At 34.2% G+C, this 27,346-nt stretch overlaps 6 protein-coding genes across 6 annotated transcripts; all 6 read left to right on the forward strand.

Moving 5' to 3' along the window:
• The first annotated feature begins 48 nt into the window (after window positions 1-48).
• Window positions 49-1,552, forward strand: LOC124630632 (cuticle protein 7-like). Its single transcript, XM_047164598.1, has 4 exons — window positions 49-60; window positions 371-541; window positions 894-1,060; window positions 1,510-1,552. The coding sequence occupies exons 1-4, from the start codon at window positions 49-51 to the stop codon at window positions 1,550-1,552; spliced, it is 393 nt and encodes a 130-aa protein (XP_047020554.1).
• A 2,632-nt stretch (window positions 1,553-4,184) lies between these two features.
• Window positions 4,185-6,006, forward strand: LOC124630634 (cuticle protein 19-like). Its single transcript, XM_047164599.1, has 4 exons — window positions 4,185-4,196; window positions 4,449-4,592; window positions 4,958-5,124; window positions 5,812-6,006. Exons 1-4 carry the CDS (start codon window positions 4,185-4,187, stop codon window positions 5,873-5,875), a joined length of 387 nt encoding a protein of 128 aa, XP_047020555.1. The 3' UTR covers window positions 5,876-6,006.
• A 1,742-nt stretch (window positions 6,007-7,748) lies between these two features.
• Window positions 7,749-15,559, forward strand: LOC124630816 (histidine-rich glycoprotein-like). Its single transcript, XM_047164828.1, has 7 exons — window positions 7,749-7,760; window positions 7,968-8,108; window positions 8,458-8,624; window positions 8,907-8,943; window positions 11,368-11,511; window positions 14,943-15,109; window positions 15,499-15,559. Exons 1-7 carry the CDS (start codon window positions 7,749-7,751, stop codon window positions 15,557-15,559), a joined length of 729 nt encoding a protein of 242 aa, XP_047020784.1.
• Window positions 15,560-16,047: 488 nt separating this feature from the next.
• LOC124630635 (cuticle protein 19-like) lies at window positions 16,048-17,077 on the forward strand. The gene is made up of 4 exons (XM_047164600.1): window positions 16,048-16,059; window positions 16,243-16,380; window positions 16,481-16,647; window positions 17,008-17,077. Exons 1-4 carry the CDS (start codon window positions 16,048-16,050, stop codon window positions 17,075-17,077), a joined length of 387 nt encoding a protein of 128 aa, XP_047020556.1.
• Window positions 17,078-21,602: 4,525 nt separating this feature from the next.
• LOC124630829 (histidine-rich glycoprotein-like) lies at window positions 21,603-22,599 on the forward strand. Its single transcript, XM_047164848.1, has 4 exons — window positions 21,603-21,614; window positions 21,724-22,014; window positions 22,095-22,261; window positions 22,530-22,599. Exons 1-4 carry the CDS (start codon window positions 21,603-21,605, stop codon window positions 22,597-22,599), a joined length of 540 nt encoding a protein of 179 aa, XP_047020804.1.
• Window positions 22,600-23,139: 540 nt separating this feature from the next.
• LOC124630636 (histidine-rich glycoprotein-like) lies at window positions 23,140-27,111 on the forward strand. Its single transcript, XM_047164601.1, has 8 exons — window positions 23,140-23,157; window positions 23,612-23,770; window positions 24,101-24,267; window positions 24,643-24,703; window positions 25,353-25,436; window positions 26,567-26,704; window positions 26,780-26,946; window positions 27,042-27,111. Exons 1-8 carry the CDS (start codon window positions 23,140-23,142, stop codon window positions 27,109-27,111), a joined length of 864 nt encoding a protein of 287 aa, XP_047020557.1.
• Window positions 27,112-27,346: the final 235 nt, after the last annotated feature.

Genomic DNA, 27,346 nt, shown 5'->3' on the forward strand with positions numbered 1-27,346 from the left:
TTGTGTATCAGTTTGGTAACAAGCGTGGTGTAGTGTGAAATTATCAAAATGTACTCAAAGGTATATTGGATTCATGTGTTGTGTTAATAGTTTTGGGACGTTGACCCTTCATTTAGGTCAAAACAGATGATTGTGTTTTGTTTTTGCATCACCTGGGAATAAGATCCTCAAATTATACCCCTGGATTCCCTTAATAAAAATTGGCCATATATGGGAGGGTTTTGGCCAAAGAAATGTTTGATAAGTTTACATACCAAGTGATCTGACTCGCTATATAACAATGACCAGTACCTACTCCATTACAGGTTGTATTCGAATAAAAATCTGAATTTTGGATTCTATTATAAGCAATTATATTTTTAAATTCCAGGTAGTATTGATCCTAGCAGTAACCGCTTTAGTAGCAGTCTCAGCGGAGTACGGTCACTCATCACAGCACTTCACCAAACACGATGGCCATCACCAGCTCGTGCATATAGCTGAGCATGGACACGATGGTCATCATCACGGACACCATGAACATCACCATGTTGATTATTACGTTAGTATACTAGTATGGCAATATATTTATATTGATTTTCCACTCGGAAAATTCGCCAGTGTGAAAAGGACACATGTTTGCTGTATAATGTATTGGTTTGTACCTGTCAGTGTGTACGCATAAACCGAGCAGAAAATCTGCATGTGTAAAAGATAGTTAATTTTATCAGTGTCACGGAGGACAAAACAGTGATCAGTGTGGATACATACCTAAGTAGTGCTATGGATTGACAGTCCATCCAAGACAAATAAAGATCAGCTTTGACAATTAAAGATTCACAAGGCACAAATAACATCCATTCCTAACATCTTTACTACTATAAGCAGTACTCATTATTTACTTCTATCTTCAGGCTCATCCAAAATACGAGTTCAAGTATGAAGTAAAGGACCCTCACACGGGAGACCACAAGGAGCATCACGAGCACCGCGACGGTGACAGCGTGAAGGGACACTACTCTTTCCACGAACCTGATGGTTCTATCAGACATGTACATTACCATGCTGATAAGAAGACTGGGTAAGCTTGAGCAATTTTTTTTTATGTTTAGCTAGATGATCAACGCGGCTCCACCCGCTTCCCGAGGAAACTTTCTCCCGGGCTCTGATAAAAATGTATCCCCACTCTTAGGCTCTTTACTGTGAGGGTACCAAATTAGAATAAAATAGGTTAATCAGTTTTAATGCAAAGGTGCTAAAGATAAACATAGTTACTTTTGCTTTTATAATTTTGGCATGGATGTGATTCCGTCCTAAAAATATTTATTTTATTAAGAGCATTAAGTCGTAATTATTATTGGGATGCGTAATTGTTTTATTAGTACACTTTCGAATGGCATCATCTCATTTACCGACATAATTTTATATTTATAACTTGTTTCCATTCCATTTCATTATTTTCCTATCAACAGGGAAATGCTTCTTTGTCTTTAATATTTTTTATATAATATAGTTTCTTCTTTCTTCCAGTTTCCACGCAGAAGTGACCCATGAACATCACTTCCATCATTAGATAGATATAGGTAGAATTTGTTTGACTGTTTATTTGTTCCCACTGTGATTGTTTTATTACGTTTGTATTGTGAATGTTAAATCATTATACAGTTTTGTATAAACTGGTTTTGTTGTTTATTCCCACTTATACACCTTAGATAGCATTGTTGGCACAATAGAAACCAATTTCAGATACCATGTACCATGGATATTCAATTCTGTAGTTCCAAATGTGCCCCTATCACGCTACTCGTACCAGAAAACCATTTTTGAAAAATCCTTTAGGCCTGTTTAGAACTTGATTCAGTATGTAATAGGAACATTTTGAATAAGATACATGCCCTTATTAGGACAATGACGTCCATTAAAGTTGTCTTCGTATTACCTAATAACTTACTGAACAAGAATATTTGTATGAATTGCTGATATTTAAGTTGTTCAAGATAAGTAGTTATTTTCCATAGTAACATCCGAAATAATAACTACCCAATCTCAAATAAGATACTCACAAATAACGTAGCTATTTTTTGGTACAAAAATTAAAACAAAATTGGTTAAAACCACTCTAAAACAATAAAGGTGACTCAGAACTCAGAAATGAGAATTCTTATTACTATTGATGAATTTTTGATTAATGTTAATTCAACGTAAAGTTAAATTATCGTTATGAATAAAACAGAGTATCAGTTGATCAGACAATATTAATAGAACCTAATACTTTGTAAGTTAGATTATACTTCCTAACAACAATTTATACGTGACACTAAGCATGCTTGTTTATATTATTACAATCCTCAATAAGAACTGTGTTTCGGATGGTACGTTAAACTGTACATAGGTCCCGGCTGTCATTAAGAATATACTTGGCAGTCATTACGGGTAGTCAGACTACAGTACCTAAGTCTGACACCAGTCTAACCAAGAATATTGGGTTGCCCGGGTAACTGGGTTGAGGAGGTCAGATAGGCAGTCGCTCTTTGTAAAATACTGGTACTCAGCCGCATCCGGTTAGACTGGAGGCCGACCCCAATATAGTCAGGAAATGAGATGCTCGATAAGAACTGAGCTGTAACTCAAAATAGCTAATAATTACTAGTTTAGCTTAGAAGAATAAATAATGGATTAAACTGCGATTAACACTTCTTCAGACTAGTCTCGTCCGGCTTCTAATGCTATCGGATGGCCAAAATTATATTACACCTAATTACTATGAATAGTACTGTTTTTTGTTCATTTAAGTTGATTAATAGATAAAGTCAATGTTGTGGTTGGAAAACGGCATAATGTATTATTAGTAAACAATGATGTTTTGATGTGGTTTTATTAAATTTATAGAGGAGATATAATTATGTTACCGCGCTACCGCATTGGGAAATATCCTGTAATGATAGCTGTGTTTGTGAATAAATAAATAATTCCTTACGCCATGTTAGCGTCGTACAGTTTATCAGAAAAGAGTAAATTATGTTGTCTAGAAGTAACCAACACTACGAACTTACGTATCTTTTTTTTCAAGAATTTACTCCTCGCAATACCTAACTTCTCCATGTGAGAGGAGGCCTGTGCCCAGCAGTGGGACGATAAAAAGGCTGTAACAGTAACAGTAATACCTAACAACAATGAAAGAATTCGCAAAATAAATCCATCCATTCGTAGGTCATGTAGACTAATATAATAAAACTGAAGGCTTTGCTTGATCGAATGGGCTTATCTCAGGAATTACTAGTCCTACTTGAAAAAAAAAGGTTCAGAGTAAGTAAGAATGTTTTATCCAGGTGCGAATGTTTTATACCGGCACGCGGTTGAAACCGCTCTGAAGTGGTAGGGGACAATAGATGCAGTGAATCTTCGCTACTATTTTAACAAAAAATACTGATTACGAAGGTACTCATACAATTTATTATAGTTTTCATTAATTCCATTACGTGAATAGTATTGGAAAATATGGGTTAACAACAAGGAAAAATAAAGCATAAACATTATGATTATTCAATAAAAATATTGTAAAGGAATTCATTAGTTAATACAGTACAATAAATAATTACGTAATATTAAACCGCTTACATATTGTCGTACACCGCAAACTTAGAGTATAGATTAAGATTAATATTAATTTAGGTGAGTATACACACATTTATTTTCACTTTGTCAGTTGCATTGGATTTTAAAGCAGCTAAGTATCTAAAGCACTATGATTAGGACTTTGTTTATAACAGAATTAATTAATATTCTTACGGACTGAACATCACTGTCCAAAAGCCTTTTCCCAAGTATGTTGGGGTCGGCTTCCAGTCTAACCTTTTGCAACTGAATACCAGTATTTTATAAGGAACGACTACCTGTCTGACCTCCTCAACCCAGTTACCCGGGCCGGATTCTATAGCTACTAAGGATTCGAAAAACTATGTAGGTACCTATTAACACGCAGCCAAAATAGCAAGAACGTTACTACTAACTACGCATAAAAATTGATACATTTTCGAAACCGTAATAAAAATGTCGTAAACAGTTTTAACTACCTTTCTGAACGAAATCAATAAATATTACATCAATGGGGTCTTTAGTTTTCACTATAAAAGCTTAGCCTGAGTTAGTTATGTATCAGTTCACTAATCCATTTACAACCAATTGTTTCTTGACAATAGTAAAAAATGGCTTTTAAGGTACTTATTTACGATTTTATTTTCCTTAAAGTATAAATTTAAAAAAAAAACTCATCAAACAATGACAAGAAAATAATGATTTTAGTATTTGATTAATCTTTCACTATCCATTAATTATTGGACTATTTGCTTTAAAGCACCAAAGTTTATAATGGAAACTAATGTAATCCTGACATTGAACTTTCAAGATTCACCTCAATAGTGTCAACGGCATATATTTCAGTTTACATACGTTAATATTTTGTATTGCAGGTTCTATGTATCATAGCTGTATGTGCTGTAGTAGCGATATCAGCGGAGGAAGGTCACTCGTCCCAGTACATCCACAAGCACGACGACCACCATCAAAAAGTGGAAATAAAAGACGAGCACGGACATCATCACGTTGACTACTATGTCAGTTATTTTTTTGGAACATCTTCTAAGTCTATCACTATCTACAAAATGATGACACATTATAGAGATCATCTTTGCTGACTCATTCAAGAACCTTTAGCGATTGTGGCATCAGAACAGGCCCTCTTACAGACAACAATTATGATGAGAGTTATTTTATTTCAAAGCTCATTCATGAGACACAATTTTAACCTTGTACGTACATACCTTGTACTTACCAGAATGACGATCAGTAGATGAAAGTCGCTGAAGACCACCAAAGTGGCCCTTGTCGTTCTTCTTCCCCTTGTTTTCTCTCATGGAGGAGGCCCTTGTCCAGACGACTTTTAAAAGATAATTATACTAGTTCAAACATTTACTTCCAGACCCACCCCAAGTACGAGTTTGAATACAAAGTAAAGAACCCCCACACGGGCGACCATAAGGTGCAGCATGAGCATCGTCACGAAGACAGTGTGAAGGGACACTACTCGCTACAGGACCCCGATGGTACCGACAGACATGTTCACTACCACGCTGACAAACATTCCGGGTGAGTTACACTTACAGTAGAGATATGTATGTACATTATGTATTCATATGTATATTCGCGTGTAGTTCATGTAACTTATACATAAGTTGTCAAATGATATGAGTGACAAATTAAAACGCTTAATGTATTCTGAAGAAGGCGACAAACCATCTAATATATTTTTTTATAATTAAATGTTTTGATCATAAATCTTTAAACCTTGATTAGCTTTCTTCCATAGTGTATGATTATGTATCGAATGTCATCATTTCAACATTTCCTCAACATTTCCTGTCAACATGACCTTATTTGTATGTATGTATTTATTTATTTATTATATTTTATGTTTTATTTATAGGTATATATTTTATGTTATGTAGTTTCATCTTTGTTTTGTTTAATGTTGTGCACTTTAAATTTTCTCTTCCCTATCGCATCTCTCTATCGCTCTAAGGTTTGCTGTTAGAGAACCCAGTTCTGGGTTAAGCTCGCCTTTGTACATGTCTTCTCTGTGTTGTGTGTGTTTTTTTTTTTATATGTTTTTGTGTACAATAAAGAATAAATAAATAAAATGTCCATGTTGAAAATAAAGTTGATGTGATTTTATACTACTGCAAGTTACTCTACAATTTTATTCGTAGCGTATTTTACACATTGATGTAATAGATGGTTCTTTTGTATGTTTTAATTTTTATTTGTATTTTTCAGTTTCCACGCGGATGTGAAACACAGCACTCATCACATCGTGCCACATCATCATAAGCATCATTAAACTTAATTGTTTGTTTCATTTTATTATTTTTTTTTTTGTTTTATCTTTGTATATTGTTGTTTTTATGTCCTAATAAATATATTTTTAATAAATCATACTAATTTAAAAAAATAAAACCTGCATTTTTACCTTTTTATAGCAAAAACAAGCAATTTTCTTTATTCTTACGCCAACGGCACTGGTTTGGTTATAGGAATAAAACTTACCAAAAGAAATGTGTGAAAAGGAATTAAAATAATATAAAACTAAACAACCATATTACCTTACCTGACAGAACTTATTTTATTGATAAAAAAAATACATTTACATACCTACGTAAAGAGGGTAATGCAGGCTGCAGCTTACATAAACCAAATACTGGAAAATGCTTTAATTGGTTAGTAACCTTGATTCAATTCAATTTAAGAAATCAAAAGAAATCTCTAAGGTTTTTTTCTGAAAATACTTCCGATATGGATGGTTTCTTTATTTACATTGATCGTCGACTTTGACTATTTTTAGGCGCAATTACGCCCAGTTACTTATTAAGGCACAATTAATATTTTGGTATGATATCGACCTTCTCTATAGCTGGATTAAGAAGTCACGTTAGTGGTGTTCAACTGCATGCGGTTAGACTTGCAGCCGGGCTCAACACTATTGGGAAAAGCTTAGGCAGATAATGATGATGATCTACCAATGTTAAATCATATTCAGATAAAAATGTAACCGGCACTAATCACAATTTGTCTAATCGGCAGCAACAGATGATAAGTAGTGTTTTCATTTAGAAAGGCAAACAGTGGAGTAGTTTTTAGACTAGAACTAAAAACCTTTGCCTTTGTACTCGTTTTTATTCTTCTACAAGACATTGTATTTTTCTTTTGGTCTCATTAACTGTGTTAATAAACTAAGAAGTCAAAAATCATTTACACAGATTTTTGTTAAGTCTAGGATTAATGACTGGTTGAAACTAGTCGCACCTGGATAAAGTAGCCTTCGTCTTTTCTCAAGCTCCAGTCGATCCATGTACAAAATTTATTTATTTCGATCGATTTAGTCGGTTTTCGTAAATGAGGTCAAATAATAAAAAGCGTGTAAAAACAATAGTAAGGGCAACTAGATTCCAAATATCTAGTGTATTAATGTTTATCCTACGCCGTAGTTTATGTTAAGAGTGTGAATCATGTGAATCACATTTTCCTTTTTTCCATTTTCAGGTATTATTCCTGCCAAGTATTTACCAAATACTAACTTTCTAATCAAGATTCCGTGCTATGTCTGAAGAAAATCATGTAAGTTACATTATACTTGAGAAATCGATTAGAAAACATGATGAACAGATAAAACATGGATGCAATTAAATCAAGCCGAACTAATAATAGGTACTAGCTGCCGCAGGCGGCTTCACCTGCGTCTCGTGGAAATTACTCCACATATATGCAGGTAAAGAATAGCCAATGGCCAACCCAAGGAACGGGCTACTTAAAACTGAAAGAATGTTTCAAGTCAGACCCGAGATTGGCGCGTTCACAAGCCGATAAATAGACAAACAAACTCTTCAGCTCTATGTTATTAGTATGGACCAAATTCCTATCCTTACAATAATCAAATTATCTTACTTATATCAGGGACACTATCTCATTATGAAATCTTTCTCATTTGCCCACGTTATTGTAAAAGTACTTGCAAATGTTCATTTATGCGACGATATAATCAAATAATGCAAATCGGACTGTCGCAAACGTTATGAGCCCAAAGTTTCAAAGTGAAATCAGTATTACCTTGGTAGCTTTACTTTTTACTATAAAAGCTGAGATTTTTTCAAACTGTATCAGTTAACTCGAAGACGTTTTGCCTTACGTACCTACTTACCTAAAAACAATTTTACAAAATGGTGTCTAAGGTAAATTACGTAAATCTCATAATTTTCCAAAAAATCAAGAAAGTTTTCTTTCGAGCTTTTTTGTCTTTTTTTGATGGCTCAGATCGTTCTGAACTTGACTTTCAGTTTTCAAATTATTATGATGATATGCAGATGAATCATTAACGGTTTGATAATTTCTTAAATTAGGTTCCCTTAAATAATTTATTGATTTAATGATTTTTACAGGTCTTGGTGCTAGCAATGTGTGCCTTAGCTGTGGTCACAGCTGAGCATGCGCACTCTTCTCAGCACATCCACAAATACGACGGCCATCACCATCCCGTTGAAATAAAAGACGAGCATGGACATCATCACGTCGACTACTATGTTAGTAATACTGGCTACTACAACATTTAAATATGGAATGGTGTAATATGACAAGCCTCCTTAGGGATTACTCAAATCTTTTTTTCATTCCCGAAGATGCAGACCTAGTAAACCAAAAATATTCGATATTTGAAATTGTGTTAATGGCCTGGTGTATTATCATTATGCTATTCTATTTTCAAATAATTTGGCTATCAATTAGAAGTAGACGTTATAAACTCTGATTGATACTTCCACAGATTGGCTCATTCAATCGACCATAACACGTTTTATACATCGACTTCAGATATCTAGACATTTAGGTATACGCAGATTAAAATAGAAAGCTAATTTTTATCTTGTTCCACAGACACATCCTAAGTACGAGTTCAAGTATGAAGTGAAGGACTCTCATACTGGAGACCACAAGGAGCAGCATGAGCACCGCGACGGTGACGCCGTGAAGGGAGAATACTCCTTGCACGAACCGGATGGCTCCGTCAGGCATGTTCATTACCATGCTGACAAACATTCTGGGTGAGCTTTAATTATTTTAATTAAATTATAGAGGCCTGTTAAATAGATATCAAAAAAGGTTTCTATTAGGTTTTCTTTTATTGGTTCATTATCATCATCATATGAGCCAATTGCTGTCCACTGCTAAAACTAGGTTCCCCTAACGAACGCCATCCACCCCAGTCGTTTTTTTTTTTCAAATTTTTTCGGTCGTCAACATAGTTTATTTGGGTCATATTTTCAGATTGTTAATTTATTATTTTTAATTGATTATGTTTTTTATATTATTCTTTATTTTTTCAGTTTCCACGCGGAAGTAAAGCACAGCACTCACCACATTGTACCTGAGAAGCATCATTACCATCACCACTAAGCTTCTGTACTTGTACTACCTTAATATTGTAATCTGTTTCATTACATTTTGTTATTTTGATGTGTAAATAAATGTTTGTATCTTTCTTAACTCGTATATTTTATTTTCCCTAGTCAAATATGCCTAATAATCATAGAAAAAAATACGAATCACAAAAAAATACGTTGAACAATTTGTTTGCTGCTGAAATATGAGTATTTGCTACCTTGTTGATTGTAAATAATTTCAAGAACATTTTCTTAAGAAAATTATAAACATAAATAATTAAGTTAATAATTGTTCACAAAAAAAAAACACTGATAGACATACAATTTTTTCCCGAGGCATGCCAAGTACTTCTTTTTGAGGGTCGCTAAAAGCAGTGATGAAGAGCAATTAGATAACACACTTCTTTTGAACACCTAATTCTATCACAAAGAAACGAGTTCATGAATTCAATAAAAGAAAACATCTCACATATGAGAACCTATGTGTAACAATACTTTTAGCCGATATTATAACACCATGGAAAATATAACAAACAAACCTTATTGTTTCTCAATAACACTTAGAAAATGACCACAACCTCACAAACGTTTCTTAAAGTAAATTACATTTTTTAGATTAAAACATCACTACCGTTCTGACGCCCTCAGAGCACGTAACAAAAACATAGACTAAATTAGTCATACCGTGCACAAGAATCATTATAATGACCCGAGAAGCGTGCCAAACAGTCATTTATACATATACATGCTACTGCATGCTAGCATACTACAATGTTTTGTAAGCATTTAGGACACCGAAATCATTAAAACATCCATTTGTTTAAATTAATACCTGCTTGAGATATGTTATTAAGAATATTAAACATGTGATAATCAAGTTTTTATTGAACTTGTTTTGTGTAAATATGGTTCGTCAAACCTAATAGACAGATATGTGTTGCTCGGGAGTTGGCTGCGCTACTTCTTCCGTGCAAAAACATAGGCAGTGGTGAAGGGTGATACTTTTAGGTTTGTGTTATATTTTGAAGTTCAATAAGTACAGATTTATCAACCTTATTTGAATAAACGTTTTTGAATTTGGGTTTGCATTCACAAATTTTAATATATTTCAGCTATCGTTCTCTGGTACAATTCACTTATTTGAGTTCTACTTTTTAAAGTTTTTTTAGGGAAAAGGTTTGTAATTTTGATGAGGCTACTTTTGTTAAAAAATAGATCAAATTTAGTAACTACTATAAGTTGTGATGGTACTACTTATACCTAACGATCTAGTATTATTTTTCAGTAGTTTCAGACCTAATATTTTTTAAAGCAACTGCGTTCCATTCATTACATAACATTATGGGTATGATAATCCTAATTATTCTAGCTAACTATTATTGCAAAAAGCAGGTCTTGAGTTTAATACGTAATAACTGTTTGACGAGATAACTATCGTAATAACTATATGCTTGATCACGAAACCACAAGTGGGTAGGGCTTACAGATAAGTAAAAAAATATTAATTTCTATAATAATACTACCTAACTCCTTCCGTGTCTCGAGAAAATCTGACAATCCTTATTACTCACTATACATGAAAAAGTAACTCCGTCTATCTGTCACGCTACATTCTAAACCTGGAATACAATCTGGAGCAATAACAATATTACACAAATTAAAACAATATTTTATACTGATTGATGAGGCTTAACAAAACAAGGTCTTAGGGTGGACAGTCGGTCAAATTTATTGCTCCTTTCATCATCTATTAAATATTGTAAATACCTATCCTTCGTTTGCTTCAAATATTTTATTTTCAATGTGCTGAATGCGTATTAACTGCATTCATTGAAAGTAAAAGTTTGAAAATTCAGAGCGATCACATAACAACGTTGCCCAGTTTATCTCAATAATTATTGACAATGCTTAATCAGTAACGATTTGACACAATAATCTTATTTTGTATTTCCGTTGTCACTTGAGCAATTAGTGTAGGTGTACGTAAAAATACACTTTTACGAAACATTCTACATTAAAATATCGTAAATAATTTTTAGTGCCAACCATTATGAAGTGAAATCCGTTTTACCTTGATTGTTATGATTTTCATATAAAAGCGGCCATTTTTTCTCACAATGTATCAGTTCATTAGTGAGCTTAGCACAATTAGTACAGCTTTACTTTATCTAACGAACAACACCAAAATGTACTTCAAGGTAAAAAAATACTTGCATAAAAAATACTAATTAATTATAAGTTCTAATTCCTTGTCTAACTTCAAAGTTTGACTACTTGCTTGCTTAACATCTTTTCTTTAAAGCATCCTAAACCTAAAGTCATCTTAAACCTTTTGTTAATTCTCATACATCATCACTTTCTTTACAAATTTAAAATCTATAATCAAATTCTATTGTTCTTACAGGTGATCTGCATCTTAGCCGTGGTGGCAGTTTCAGCCGTGTGTTCCGAACACGCATACTCGTCCCAACACATCCACAGACACGATGGTCACCACCATGAAGTGGAAGTTAAGGATGAGCACGGACATCATCACGTGGACTACTATGTAAGATATTCATAACACGAACTTTAGGACTAAACTAATAACATGAGCCTTAGTATCAAAGTGCATGCAATGTGTAAGGCGTAACACATCTTGGATCGAGTTGCGTGTTTATATTGCGTGTTACGGATTCATTTTATCAAAAAATTCTTAACGTTTAAAATTCGTACAACCGCTAGAACTATAAGCTAGTGGGTTGTAGGTTTTTTGATAAAGGTTTTAGCACATTCAGGTCACCCCAATGGCATTATTAAAAAAAAAAAAACTCAAATTTTTTCAGCATTCAAATTCATAGATCGAAGTACATACCTAACTATAGATCTTCTATACACATTATTTTTTTTTGCTTATATAGAAAACATAACCCTTTTAGTCAGACAAAAACAAAGAGTACTAATAATTCCTCTTATTTTCTTCCAGGCGTACCCCAAGTACGAGTTCGAGTACAAAGTAGACGACAAACACACTGGAGACCACAAGGAGCAGCATGAGCACCGCGACGGTCACGACACCAAGAGCGACTACAAAGTACATGTAGACCATATCATACCTCATCATCATCATCACTAAAGGAATGAAACATTATTAACATTGTGATAAGCTTCAGCTGTTGTTGATTTAGTATGTAAAGCGTTATTATGTAAATGGGAGGCTTTGAATAAATATTATTTTTTTTTATATACTGGTTTTACTTTACTATTTGTTGAAAGTAGATTAGAAAAAGATATTCGCATCCAGATAAATAAAACAGATGCAAATGCTATAATAGGTACTCTTGCATCTTTCATATCAGTAAGAAAGTCGACAGTAAGCCAACAATTATATGCCAAAAGCACCGAGTCATGAACACAACCTATACTTATAATAAATCTGTAGAGAGGTCAATTCTGTACATTATATATATTTCCAAAATAACTATCAGGGGGTGATTAGTGATCGATACTAATGCCAAAAATGCAATCAGTAAAATTTTTGTCTGTCTGTCTGTCTGTCTGCATGTTCGTTATAGAAATAAAAACTACTCGACGGATTTCAACGAAACTTGGTACAAGTATTCTTCATACTCCTGGGCAGGTTTTCATCACGCTGAGATCAATAGGAGCAGAGCAGTGAAAGAAAATGTTGGGAAAACGGGAGAAGTTTCTCTATTTTTTAAGCTTCGTTCAGAAAGACTTTAAATATTATTTTTATATATTTTTTTTGTGGTTACTTTATAAAATATGTAAGTATTAGTTATTTTGGTATTGTTTAAATATTCGTTCAAATTATAAATTATTAATAGTTTACATTTTATTTCTTTCTAGGTGGAGTAGTAGTAGGTATGCATAGATTTAGATAATTTGATGGGCTGGTGTTTATTATTTCTTCCTCTCTTTCTACAAAGTCCGAATCTAACGCGGACGAAGTCGCTGGAAGAATCGGCATTTCTTAAATCTCTGCTCCATATAACTTAGTTGTCTTACGAGCAAACAACATTCTTATAATTTGGTCTATATGTCATGAAAATATATTTGGTAGTTTTACTACAATAAGCACTGATGTAGTAAAATAAAATAAATAAAATCGATTTGAATAAAATGTAGGTACCTAAAACTTTTTTCCTAAGTCTGACAAAAGCTATACTAAAAACCGCATCAAAATCAGTTGACCATGAGATAATCGTGCACAAATATACATACATATAAGTTCAACTGATAAGCACCTTTTTAGAAGTCGGTAAATGTTTTGTTTGGTTATTACATTATACTCGCTTGTTAGGTCACTCGCAAGAGAGAAGTTCACAATTGAGTCAATTGAGTGATATAGATGAAGTTGCATATGATTGTGTTTCGTTTTAGGCTACGTATTTAGGAGGGACGTATTTCATAGGGACGCTTACGGACGTACCCGGTACATTTTCTCAGTATTTTGTAAATAAATTCAAAAGTCATTTATTATCATAATATCATCACTTATTAATATTCGCGGTAAACGAAAGCTTTGAACTCCAAATTAAGGCTATACTGCTTTTCTAGGTAAGAAAATAGGGGCATAATTAAACAACATATGAATACTGTTAGTCTTACCATAATTATATTAATTACTAGCTTTTGCCCGCGACTTCGTTCGCGTGGAATAGTCACTTTATGTCCAGAATATTTTTTGTGATAAAAACTATCTTATGTCCTTTCTCAAGTTCCAAACTGTGTCTTTACCAAATTTCACACAAATCGGTTCAGTAGTTTAGGCGTGAATAAAAGACTCATAGACAGACAGACAGAGTTACTTCCGCATTTATAATATTAGTTTGGATAAATAATACTTGTACTCCATGTTTTGATGGTATTCATTATCAATATTATTAAGAACAGCATATTGTAGTGTCGTACCTTTTCCCAAAGTACGTATTTGTGCCTTACGCAAGGAATGCAGTTCTCAGCTATTTTTAAATTAATTGAATAATAACATTTCCCTGCAATGATCGCAGATTCGTAATGGTTTTGAACGCGTATGTAAGCGCGTGAATGTACTTTTACGAAATGTTAAAAAAGTTTGCACATTCAAATGTTACAATACTATCGCCGTTTAAAATCTAGAGTGAAATTATTGCAATATTAATAGCTTTTATTCTGAATATAAACGTTGGGCATTTGTGAAAATTTATCAGTTCACTACCAGGTGTGCACAGGACAATACAAAGTCTAACAAACGAAAAAATGGCTTCAAAGGTGAGTGTTGGAAACACTGATATGAGGGACTCAAAAAAATTAGCGAGAAAAAGTCTCAGTAAATTATTCCATAACTATTCTCTTCAAAAGTAATTAGAACAAGATAATTTCAATAAAATATGTATTTCAATAATGAAATTAAAATCTCAAAGGTCTTAATCAACAAAGAAAATCTTGAAAATTAAATTTATAATAATCCTATTTCACAGGTGTGCTTTTTAGCATTGATGACCATCGTAGCTATGGTTGCAGCCGACGACGGTCACTCACATATTCACATCTCCAAACACGAAGGTCACCACCAGCCCGTGGAAATAAAAGACAAACATGGACATCACCACGTTGACTACTATGTAAGTTTATAAGCTGATAATGAAAATATCATTAGGTTTAGCTAATACTAGCTACCGCCAGCGGTTTTACCAGCACCCCGTAAAATCTAAATCGCGCAACTGGACAGAAAAACGCTTTTTATATTTTTCGATAACATTGAAATAATTTTTCAAATTGATCCAGTAGCTCATGAGATAATTATAGTAAATAGTAGGCCCTTCCGTAACAGGGATTCAAACCTCAAGAACCAGGAGCTAACATTTTTACTGTTATATAAAATATCATTCTTAACAGTAATATTTTCAACACAAAAAATCTTGAATGGTTTTTCTATTCATACACACAAACAACAATACAGCGACTAACCATATAATTCTTCCATATTATTTCCAGACGCATCCTAAATACAAGTTCGAGTATGAAGTGAAGAGTCACCACACAGGTGATCACAAGTCTCATCATGAGCACCGCGACGGTGACAGCGTGAAGGGAGAGTACTCCCTGCATGAACCTGATGGTTCCACTAGACATATTCACTACCACGCTGATAAACATACTGGGTAAGTAGTTAACACATTACTTGGCAGCATAGGTATAGGTATTTTTTAAACAAATATTAAATTATAAACATATATTTTATACATCATTCGGAAAGTCGTCCATATTTCCTTTTGCTTTTACTTCGACTAATGAGATAGACAATTATTCTATTCTACTAAACTTAAAGCAAATTAAGCTCTCCGTAAAGCAAATTAACAAAGCGACGGAAATAAATATGAGTCGATTTTCCGACGTTTCATAACCAAATCTTCAAAGCTTTTCGGTTTTAATAATTTGTGATTTCTGAAAAACAAAACACAAAGTCCGTCCTCCCTAGATTGCCTTGTGATTAGGCTAGGATTAAGATATTATTTTTGTTACTTATCAAATCATATGTTTTACCTTTCAGTTTCCATGCTGATGTTAAGCACAGCGTCCACCATTTAGTACCGGATAAACATCATCATTAATGTAATTAGAATAAATGAAATAATAATTATGTTTTAATTTTTTAATACGTTAAACATTGTTTTATAGATCAGTATTTGTTTTCTTTTCAATAAATGATTTTGTTTCAATAAAGGATTATTTCAGTCAAAACAATAGTAAACCATCTAACACCATAATTTTTAAAACTGGGCTTAAACAATAATGTTTATATATTTTTGTATCAACTCTTCTTCGAGTTTTGGTTCATGAAAGTTTCTAAGAACTTGATGACGTTGGTACAATCACACACTTTGTTAAACAAGAAATTAACTAATTGGAAGCTCAAATTGGAGCATAAGTAGCTAAATCACATACAATTCAAGTTTGCAAATAAAAACTGGTTCACTTTACAATTACGAAAAAGTGATCAAACTTACACACTGCACATATAAAAAGTCGCATTCTGCCCTCAAAATTATCAGTTTACTCAGTACTTTCAAGAGAAAGGGAATTAAAATAAACAGCAATCATGTTCACTAAGGTAAGAATTGTGATATTTTTGCTTAAGTATGTCAAACCGTGCTCGCATAATTAACACATGAAGTCAGTTCTAGCGTATCAATTTAAATGATATATTAAAGTGAAAAGCGCAACCAACATTAATCTATTCCAATGAACATGTTTAATGACAAACGCAATGATATAATAATGTATTTATTTTTAGATTCTCCTCATCACGGTAGCAGTAGCGGCGGTCGCTGCACAGGATCACCATCACCACGAACACCACGGCCACGCCTCCTCCTCACAGAGCATCAAGCAGCACCACGGCAAAGCCACAGAGAAACACGTCGAGTACTATGTATGTAATTTCACAAATAGAAAACAAAAGTATAGGCGCGATAGCCTTTTGTTATTACATCACTTGTTCTAAATATCTGATGTGTACCGTTTTTCAACAGTCTCACCCTAAGTACGAGTTCGCGTACAAAGTGGTGGACCCTCACACCGGCGACAAGAAGTCACAGCATGAATCAAGGGACGGTGACGTCGTGAAGGGCGTGTACAGTCTACACGAAGCTGATGGCACAGTCCGAGTTGTTGAGTACCATGCCGATAAGAAGACTGGGTATGTATCCAACTCTAGATAAATTCAATAAGTCAGTAAACAGAAAACTCCATTCAGAATGTTGTTATTTGTACTATTAAAAAAGATGGCTATCAGTCACCGTGATTGTAGCAGTGATCTCTCTACGATCATATCGGATTGTCGTACCTTCGGAATTTGGGAGGCAGGGAGCAAAGAATGCACGCTTGTGCACTATAGTAATTAATATGACCCGCGCAGCCGGCTCATACAACCTTAGATAAATAATAATCGGTCTGAATGCCATTATCAATTAAGTTTTCATAGTAGCAGTAACTGGTTGAATATTCATAGTAGAAATAATAGCATAAGAATTTTTTATAGCTAGTTCTTCTGTTTCAGATTCAACGCCAACGTCCAAAGGAAAGGTCACGCCCAACATATCGTCCCAGAACATCATCATCATCACTAATCTAATCATTAACATTATTTTTGTTAGACTTGTATCATAAGATTGTTATATTTTTCTAGAGAATATTTTTTCAATAAAGTTGTTTTGAAATCAAATTTTATCTTTGTTTTAACATATAATATAGTTTTTTCACTAAATAAGTATTGAAAACAAATTCACGAGTAACTTTTACAAAATAGGCTTAAAAAAAATTATATGGCTGGTTCATATAAATTTTGCAACACAATACTTAGTGTTAGCCGACAGGAAAAAGATTTGAATACTACTAGGCTCTAATGTTATTATTACCAATTAAAACATGCACAGAATAGATAAGTATACTGCCTAATTATTGTATTATTTTGTTGAAATAAAGACAATTCCAGTCACTAAATATATGCCTCGTTGGAATTCCTTCCTTTATGTTTCGAATATCACGCTTCTATTCTGTTCTCATAGTAAGTACTATGTAAGTTACTGACGGTAATTTAGGACGAATTAAATAATCTTAAGAATTAACTTATGCAAAACAAATGACTGTTGTAAACAAAAAACACCCAACTACAAAAATAATACTAGTAACGTTTTGACTTCGTTATATAAGCAAGAATACGATGGTGTAGTATATAGTCACCGAGATGAAAGAAAAATACACCCAAAACTCGAGCGGTGAAAGACAATTATTGACAATTATTTGTAAGTAGCTATCAAATTGGAGAATAATAGAAAAGAAAATATCACTAGCCTTGATTTATAAATTATTTGTTTTTGCCAGCGGTTTTACCAGCGTCCCATAGGAATTATTTCACGCACCTACCTACCTAATACCTAATATGAAGCGAATATCCTCCATAAATGTAATCGGATAAATAGTTCTCGAGACTAGCTCATTCAAACAAATAAACAAACTCCTTTGGCTATAAAATATTAAAGGTGGATTGCACTATTTAACTAAAACAATAACAGACGAGTTTTCAGTCGTCAAATCGCCCAATGGTCATTTGATGTCTGGTTATTATTTGGCTATCAGTTACAGCCTTTTTTATTTTTATCGTCACACTGCTGGGCACAGGGAACAACACACGGAGAAGGATTGAGCATTAATCACCACGCTTGCTCAATGCGGGTTAGTCATTTCAGACTTGATAGTCCAGGTTTCCTCAAGATGTTTTCCTTCACCTTTTTATCAGCCATTGGTGTCTAAGATTATACTTAGAAAGTACATACAAACTAAGAAAAGTTGGTGATAGATGATGATAGGTGGTGATAGGTGGTAGATGATTTGGTTATCGTTAAGTATAGTTAAATGGTACATAACTCACCCCGAGAATAGATTGAAAAACAATGGACATGAAAGGACATTGTTCAATTTTGGCCTAAGAACCGATGTGAATATAAATTATACTATAATTTTTATTTATTTTTATATTGTTTGAAACATATTTTAGTATTCCACGGACACTTCAAATAAATAAATTCCAAATAAAAAGTAGGGTCACAATTATTGATGCCTTATAAAATGTTTCCGTCAGCCAGTGCTGCCAGTTTCGGAAGTTTTCGGGATTTCGGTAAATACGGATCGAATTGAGAACCTACTTTCCGAAGTCGGTTATTAAAATTATATAGTTGGTAACACTTTATTCATTTAAATACCTAAACTGACTAGCTAGAAAAAAGCTAGTATTCTGTATAATGTTTTAAGATGGTTTTGAGCGAATCGCGAATTTCTAGCTTGGCATTCGAGTAGGATTATAGTTTTCGTAATTGGCAACACTGGTGTACTTCAGTCAGTTTGCTAGAAGTCAGTTTGATTGGTTTGATTGCTTTGCGACTATCGTTTCTTTTGTGATTTTCTATGCGTTTCATGGTTTTATTCTAACAACTTTGGCTTGATTACGGACTCCGATTAGATTGCGTACTTGGTAGACTCGGCTTTGTGTAAAGAACTGGATTTTACAAGCATTTTCGGATATTGCTCTGTCTGTGATCGAATTTAGTTATATTATAATTACAACAATGGATGCAGAATATAGTATATTGTATAAATTGTGGATCTGCTGGAGGTTCTTTGGTATTAGAAAACGAAGATATACTTCGTTGCATACAACAATGGACTGTTCCCCGTATGGTAAGTGGTCTACGAAAGTGTTTTTCTAATTTTGATAAGAATGTTACTACCTACTTATGTTTTCATAAGCACACAATTTCTCGGTTTTCAAATCAATTGCCACAATTGCAAGTTACTTGATATTTACTAATGATTTTTTGTATTTATTATTACAGGTTGAAGCTCATGACCTTATATGTACGACGTGTTGGTCTGAAGCAGTCGAGCATAATAAGATGCAATGCACTGTTGGACGCAATTGTGTACTTTGTAAGAAGCTCCTACCATCAGGCATACTGTTGCAATTGTATCGTTGGGCGTAGAACAGTGGGCTGTTGTGCCCACATAATGACTATTATCTGGTATTTAAGCTGGGCGAGATACCAAAGCTCAGTTCTTAGATATATTATTGAGAAATATTGATGATTAAAAACCTTTAATTGAATATAAATATTGTTTTTATTGCACATCCTCGAAAACCTCTTTCATTGTTATTGGTAAACCTTACTTTAACTGTTAAATTATTTTGTGTGGTAATGACATTTTTAGTATGGTCTGTGCCTTCTTGGTAATAGACCGCGGGTTCGATTCCCGCCTTATGGCATGTAGATAGCTAGGTAACTGTCTAATATAAAAGTAGTAACAATCATTTAACTAAATAATTCTCCATCGTAATAATATCGATATTTTATGAATTGTGGTGAATGGAACTCTTCCATTTTGGAAACTTATGCGTTTTATCACAAATCCAAAGTGGATTCACTATATATTAAGAAACGTAACGTTGAAAGCAAAAGCGTTTAGGTAGTTGTTTTTCATAAAAATTCTAAGCATTTATGAAAATTAGTCACACGCCCCGTCTTCGCACGGTGGCAATGTAAAACCTTGGTGTAAACCTTCCTCTTGACCTACTCTATCTATTAAAAAAAATCGCACCCAAATCCATTGCGTAGTTTTAAAGATCTAAAGCATTCAAAGGGACAGACAGAAAATGCAACTTTATAAAATGATCATTGTCAAAGAATTATCTTAAACTTGACTATTTACTATCTCTTTTCCTAGTATCTAGTAGAGTAGTCTTTTCCTAGATCTAGAAGAGAACATATAGAGCTGTACATAGTATTGTTGATTTTTTGTATAGTGTAGTTTGATAATACTACTCTGATATTTCACGCAAGCTTGGTTATTTTTTATTTATAACCTCAAAATATTAACTTTTTTCGTAATTATTTTAGTTTCCTGAAGTGTCCGTTCGTGAAAACTTATTTCATAGGATTCCATATAATTTTAAGAGTTTATAGAAGTCACTTTCCATTCGAACGGTTCTTAGGCAGAACATGTATGGAGCCGGAACAATGTCCTTTAATATCTTACTAGCTTTCGCCCGCGGTTTCACCCGCGTCCCATAGCTGGACGTTGACAAAAACTATCCTAAAACCTTCTCCCGGGTCTAAGTTACCTCCCCTCTAATTTTCAGCCAAATCGGTCAAGCTGTTTTCATGTTATGTCGTGACAACGGAAAGCGGGTTTCATTTTTATATATCTAGATTGAAAAAACAAAAGATATGAAGGTATAGGATTTTTACGATACATTATGGAAATATCATAAACCATGTTTTGTAGCTTCGCAGGCAATATAGATTGAGCAAATTGCAATGTGCAGAGTTGGATAGAAAGTAAGCTACAGCTTTCCTTTATCAATTGGCTAATGAAGAGCTTTTCTTAATAATCAGCTTAATAATATTAGAAAGAAAATTTCATACAAAAAAGAACTTGTCAGAAGATGTCCAAATCATAACATTCATTCATAAGTTAGCTGTCAATTTATAGTAAGATAATAGTCAAAATGTAAACTGCCAGACTGGGTATTCTGATCAGATATCCGTGTAAGGTATTACCTTGATAGTCAGAATAAATAACTAAAATAATCCTTCTATTACTAAAGATATAAATGCGAACGTTTGTTCCTCTTTCACGCAAAATCTAGTATATGACTAACAAAGATAATAAGCGTATTTTGGTCTATGTGCCGGATTAGAAAAGTTCCCTCAAGAAGCGGGTTTACACCGGGTTTACACGGTGACAACTATAGACAAAATAATGCAACATAATGAAATGTAATAACCTCTACCAACAGAACACCCTTTAGAAAATCATATAAAAACTCACTGATAGAAATAAGAAATCATATATTTTTTAAAGAGAAGGCTTAAAGCGGTAGATAAATATATTTTTAGGGCTTTCACATACCGAGTCCTTGTGACGACTTTCACGGTACTTCATCAACTTCGGTAAAAAAAGTTGTTGAACTTTGATCGACTGAAATATTGCGTAAAATCAGTTCACATACTTGAAATTTCCATATAAAAGGACACAGATAAGTTATCATATTCACAGATTTGGTTAAGTTACTTCGGTATCAACACCTTTGAAACAAAAATGTTTACAAAAGTAAGTTCAGGAACACAAATAAATCTGCTAAAAATACATTGTAGATATTGTGACCGATTCTAATCGGATATTACATAAAATGCCAAAGCAATATTTTGTTGATTTTTAGATTATCCTAGTCGCTACACTCCTAGCTGTGGTGAGCGCGCGGCCGCAACACGGTCACGACTACCACCACGGTCACGGTCACGCTGTGTCATCGCAGAGCATCGTACTGCACCAAACTCACGAGAGCAAGCACGAGCCCGTACACCACGAGGAACATCATGAGGAGCAGCACGAGCAGCACCAGGAGGAGCATCACCACGGACACCACGAGGAACACCACGGCCACGCCTCCTCCTCACAGAGCATCAAACAGCACCACGGCAAAGCCACAGAGAAACACGTCGAGTACTATGTATGAGAACTTCATTGCTTCTACACTTACTATGAATTATTGTTTTGAAGTAACATAACTAATTGATGCATTTCCTACAGTCTCACCCTAAGTACGAGTTCGCGTACAAAGTGGAGGACCCTCACACCGGCGACAAGAAGTCGCAGCACGAGGCGCGCGACGGCGACGTCGTGAAGGGCGTGTACAGTCTGCACGAGCCTGACGGTACCATCAGGATTGTGGAGTACTATGCTGACAAGAAGACCGGGTGAGAAACAAAAGTTCCTTACGTCAAAACTTTCGCGTGCCATTTAAATATATGCAAATGAATGTATCATGCGCCATCATAACGTGGGTAAACAATGATAAACATTAGTACGTAATAGTTGTAATAATATTACATTAACGTATTCCCTCTGCGTTATTACTCCTATAATTCTGTCGAACCACATGCAAACGGTCACGTAGTTATAGTAAAATAACAGATTTAGATTCTTCATCCCACAGTTTTAAGATGTATTTTGCTTTATTCGCAGATTTAATGCCAATGTGAAGCGGGAGGGCCATGCCAAACACATCATCCCTGAACATCATCATCACCACTAATTTCATCCAACTGTCGCTATTATGTATCCCAATATCTGTTGATTAGTCATGTAGTTATTAAATTGTTTAATTGAAACATTGAGTTTTAATTCTTCTATTAAACTATTTATTTATTTATACAACAACATCATCACTATCATTACAGGTTTCCCTAATTCAATAGTGTGGTACAAAATTATAATATTTTCATTGGCAAACTACAATCATTGTGATTTTTGCGAACTCATTCAGGGAGCAAGTAAAAATATCGATTCTGTCCGCTACCTCGTTCAGTACACGTAATGTACGTTGTGAGGTACGGTAAGGTAATTCATATAACGATCGGGGTCAATATCCTGATGATTGTTTATTATCAGGACTGGAGCAATTTTGTATGAACGTTTATGAAGACCGGTGTTATCAAATACAATGGAAAAATTGACGTCGTCTTTAACAGACTTACTAATACTATTTTTACTTATGAAAGATTGATAACTGAACTTTAAAACGAAATTCATTTTATTATATAAAACTATAAGACAAATGAAGTAACTTGTAAACATGGAAATAGTTTCTTATGTATGTTCAATAGTTGCGAATGAAAATGTCGTAAATAGTTTTGATATGTGCCGAACAGTCAATTACAACGAAACTTATATCACGATTGCTTTTGTTTTCAATATAAAAGTCTTGTGTCTTACTGACACGGATCAGTTTGTTATTGAGATTAATACGATAAATACAGTGCTACAATATGTTATTGAAGGTAGTGTATTTGATTTTTCTAAAAATGAGTAGTGATACAGTGTCGTTTGAAATTCTAAGTGTTTATATCAGTGTAATCTGTAACTAGAAGATTTAAAATCATAAAATTCCAAACTAATTAACAGCAGGGGAAGCAATTAAAATATTATGAATCAGATTTCCCAGTCAATTATTATTATAGTCATTAACATTAAACGTGTAAAGGCAAATAAATAGTAAAGTGCACCCGTATCTACAGTTGATCAGTATAATTTGATTGTTATCACAGATATTTTGCGTGATAGCTGTCACATCAGGGACTGTATCAGCGGCTCCCGGTCATTCATCACAATACCTCCTCAAGCACGAGGGTCATCATCATCTGATCCACATTAATGATGATCACCACCACCACAGCCATCATGATCATCAACATATCGACTACTACGTTAGTAATCAACTTTTTAAATTCTTACTTTGTTCTCAGATTATATGTAAATCCAGGTAACAGATTTTGTGTTCTGGGCTTTGTTTCAACCATTCAACGAGTAAAGCGACTAGGAGGCTTGACACTTGAGATACCATAAACAGTAACGTTAAAGATTTTTTTTTTTTTGAAAGCTTAGTGATTATTAGATTCTGCAGATAGGCAAACAAAATCAGGAAGTATCTTCTCATTTCACCTACATTTGGCAATGGAACAATAATGACTGTTTTATCTTTTTTTATAGTCTTAAGTGTTGATTGCAAACAGATACTGACTCATATTTTTCTATAGACACATCCCAAACACGAGTTCGAATATGATGTAAAGGATCCTTACATGGGAGACCATAAGGAGCTTCACGAGCATCGAGACGGTGACACTGTGAAGGGACACTTGTTCTTACATGAACCTGATGGCACAGTCAGACATGTGCAATACCTCGCGGATAAAAACAATGGGTGAGATATAACTTGTGATAAGTTTTGTATAAATGATCATTATAACGGGTATTGTGATAAATCAGGAGAGGGATATATCCAAAAGAGTTCTAATTAATTGCAGCGTACATATGTTAGCCCATGCTTTGACAGTCATTAGAGGACAGATGTATCTTAAAAGTCTATGTAGTACCTGCTTTCTCATTTAATGTGCTATGTTATAACTGGGCTAAGAAGGTCAGAAGCATTCTCATATTCTGATATTTAATTGTGTCCAATAAAACTAGTAAGTTAATTAATATTAATGAACGGTTTTTTTCTGTTATTTTTTGTGAAAAATAGAATCACAACCTGTCTGTAATTTAAATAATTTCATACTTTTCTATGTATTCATAGATTCCACGCGGACATGAAGCACAGTAGTACTCGTCACCAACGTCATCATCATGTTCCTCACGTACACCTTCTTCATCATCACCATCATGGATAATATGTGCCTGTTTGTTTATTTCATTATAGTTTATTTGTTAATTGTTATTTTGTAGTGTAAGTAATAAACGTAGATGACGTTTTTGTTTGTGTTGTACCTATGTATATAATATACTTATCAAAATGTTTTAATAAAAAATATACACCTGTTACCAAGTTGGCTTTATTTCTTATGTCTACGAATAAATAAATCTTAAGAATTAAGATCACTTAATTATACACTTTATTTAATATCATTATGACCTAAAAGTACTAAACGATACTTCCAGTTACAAGGAAAACTACGCTAGAGCTAGATAATAACATACAGTTGTCAACAGCAGTTTTTAGAGAGAATAAGAAATATTATAGTATCAGCAACTACTTGAAATGAATTGAGAATAAAGAAAACATACCCATGTGTAAAGAATTGCACCATATCAGTCATCACAACTTGCACTAAAGCTTGCAAACTGGTGATACAAACCAAAATAAACGAAATTACACAAGATTTCACTATGTCGACAAAGTTTCTATTTGAATTATAGTTTTTATTAATAACTACGAAGAATATTCTACAGAAAAACGACAAGTTAATAAATAGAATTATTAATTTTAACCACACATAAGACTTGTAGAACTCTGAGTACTGTCCTAACGCGAGGAAGACTGGGCACAAAACTCCTATGGGAATCGTCAACAGCCAAATGAGCACTGATAAGGTAACAAAGTTCGCCGTCACCACAAACACGCACACGATTTTGTTGTAAATGTTCCTCGCGTACACAAACATCCAGCACACGAGTACAGCATCAGTCTGTTGATACAATGCAAACGTAACACTACTACCAAATGAACTTATAAAGAAATGAACTATTGCGTATTCGAACACCGTGTTCGTCAATCTTGCTATTGTCAGCTGTGTAAGTATCTTCTGGTCCAATTTTCTGATCTCCGGCTTCATTTTGAAGAGCACACATTGTAAAATTAGACATAGTATTGATATGGCAATCCCAGTGATCCATGAGTATGTAATATATGGGCTTTCGTTTTCTCCAATTTGACTGAAGTCGGAGAATGAACTGTTTTCTTGGGTCCTGTTAGACATCTTGCAGCCATATAATTATGTTAATATATACTTAGTGTTGTGACAGCGGTATCCTCACTACTGTGCAAGTCAACGTGGTTTTCCTTTAAGTTAGTTTATTTGCAGTAAACACTTCATTATTTAATTGATAGTGAATTTAGAATATATTTTCCGCTTACGCTCGAAGTTTGAAACAAGCTACCGAGTCAAGTGACACGCGTTGTTACAATAAGTTACGGTAATAAATGAATGGACATATCAATTACGTTTACGTCATAGCACAACACAGTCCCGAATTAAAACAAGTATGTCATACATAGTGTTATACCTCATTGATGTGCTTTCAGTTTTTTGAACGGGAAGAAATTCCTATTAATTTTATTCGTTTTTTTTTAAATATTGAAGCATGCATGTATTTATTTTCACTTTCTTCATTCTACATACCAACGATTATTTCCATTTACGAAATCAAAAAAAGTACCTGTACCGTAATTAACCAAGGTCGAATATGGCTCAAGCATTGTAACTTGATAAATCTGGTACAACTGGTTCTTTTTAATCCAAAATTTGTCAACGATCCCTTTAGTTATTGTATAAAAGCTTCAACACAACTTTTTCGATTATCAGATACCTTCAGTAGTTAATACGATCAACAACAAAAATAATATAAGTTCAAAATGTTTACCAAAGTAAGCGTTACTTTGCTACTTACTACTGATTTTCGATTCCTAACAAAATACTTATAACCGTTCCCAATTTGTACAGATCTGCCTAGCCGCTGCCGTCATCTGCGCCATTAGCGTTTCGGCACAACACGAGCATCATCACCACGGCCACGCCTCCTCATCACAGAGCATCAAGCAGCACCACGGACACGCCACTGAGAAACACGTCGAGTACTATGTATGAAAACCTGTCTATAACCTACGATCTTCATCGTATAATGAAACAGTTAGCTGATTGTATCTTGTGTTGCAGGCTCACCCTAAGTACGAGTTCGCGTACAAAGTGGAGGACCCTCACACCGGCGACAAGAAGTCGCAGCACGAGGCGCGCGACGGCGACGTCGTGAAGGGCGTGTACAGTCTGCACGAGCCTGACGGTACCATCAGGATTGTGGAGTACCACGCTGACAAGAAGACCGGGTAAGAGAGGACACTCAAAGAATCACTCGAATTGAATCTAAAACAGCAATTTAAGTGTAGAGAGAGATTTACTAATTCCTCTCTTTCTTTCTCAGATTCAACGCTAACGTGAGGCGTGAGGGTCACGCCAAGCACATTGTTCCTGAACACCACCACCATCATTAGATCTGTGATATTACTTTTTAGAAATGCCTCGTTGACAAATTGTTAATCTAATTATAAGAATAAAATATTAAACACAAACTAAGTTTTTTTTACTGAGATCTGGTTTTGCCTGGATTTAAAGTCATCATCGTCAAGCCGTACAGCCGGCGGCCATTGAAACTTTCAATCTATCTGAAAACAGTAACACCTATTCATACCATGAGACTAAATAGACAAAATATAAAAAAAAACCTGT

Source organism: Helicoverpa zea, chromosome 5 (genome assembly GCF_022581195.2).
Source record: "Helicoverpa zea isolate HzStark_Cry1AcR chromosome 5, ilHelZeax1.1, whole genome shotgun sequence".
In the NCBI taxonomy this organism is placed as follows: domain Eukaryota; kingdom Metazoa; phylum Arthropoda; class Insecta; order Lepidoptera; family Noctuidae; genus Helicoverpa; species Helicoverpa zea.

Excerpts from the sequence above, each read along its gene's own strand:
- LOC124630632 (XM_047164598.1), top strand. Across the intron at positions 542-893 it reads ATCACCATGTTGATTATTAC|GCTCATCCAAAATACGAGTT; the intron begins GTTAGTATACTA and ends TTCTATCTTCAG. Across the intron at positions 1,061-1,509 it reads CATGCTGATAAGAAGACTGG|TTTCCACGCAGAAGTGACCC; the intron begins GTAAGCTTGAGC and ends TCTTTCTTCCAG.
- LOC124630634 (XM_047164599.1), top strand. Across the intron at positions 4,593-4,957 it reads ATCATCACGTTGACTACTAT|ACCCACCCCAAGTACGAGTT; the intron begins GTCAGTTATTTT and ends ATTTACTTCCAG. Across the intron at positions 5,125-5,811 it reads CACGCTGACAAACATTCCGG|TTTCCACGCGGATGTGAAAC; the intron begins GTGAGTTACACT and ends TGTATTTTTCAG.
- LOC124630816 (XM_047164828.1), top strand. Across the intron at positions 8,625-8,906 it reads CATGCTGACAAACATTCTGG|TTTCCACGCGGAAGTAAAGC; the intron begins GTGAGCTTTAAT and ends TTATTTTTTCAG. Across the intron at positions 11,512-14,942 it reads ATCATCACGTGGACTACTAT|ACGCATCCTAAATACAAGTT; the intron begins GTAAGATATTCA and ends TATTATTTCCAG.
- LOC124630829 (XM_047164848.1), top strand. Across the intron at positions 22,015-22,094 it reads AGAAACACGTCGAGTACTAT|TCTCACCCTAAGTACGAGTT; the intron begins GTATGAGAACTT and ends CATTTCCTACAG. Across the intron at positions 22,262-22,529 it reads TATGCTGACAAGAAGACCGG|ATTTAATGCCAATGTGAAGC; the intron begins GTGAGAAACAAA and ends CTTTATTCGCAG.
- LOC124630635 (XM_047164600.1), top strand. Across the intron at positions 16,381-16,480 it reads AGAAACACGTCGAGTACTAT|TCTCACCCTAAGTACGAGTT; the intron begins GTATGTAATTTC and ends GTTTTTCAACAG. Across the intron at positions 16,648-17,007 it reads CATGCCGATAAGAAGACTGG|ATTCAACGCCAACGTCCAAA; the intron begins GTATGTATCCAA and ends CTTCTGTTTCAG.
- LOC124630636 (XM_047164601.1), top strand. Across the intron at positions 25,437-26,566 it reads GCCAAATGAGCACTGATAAG|ATCTGCCTAGCCGCTGCCGT; the intron begins GTAACAAAGTTC and ends CAATTTGTACAG. Across the intron at positions 26,947-27,041 it reads CACGCTGACAAGAAGACCGG|ATTCAACGCTAACGTGAGGC; the intron begins GTAAGAGAGGAC and ends TTTCTTTCTCAG.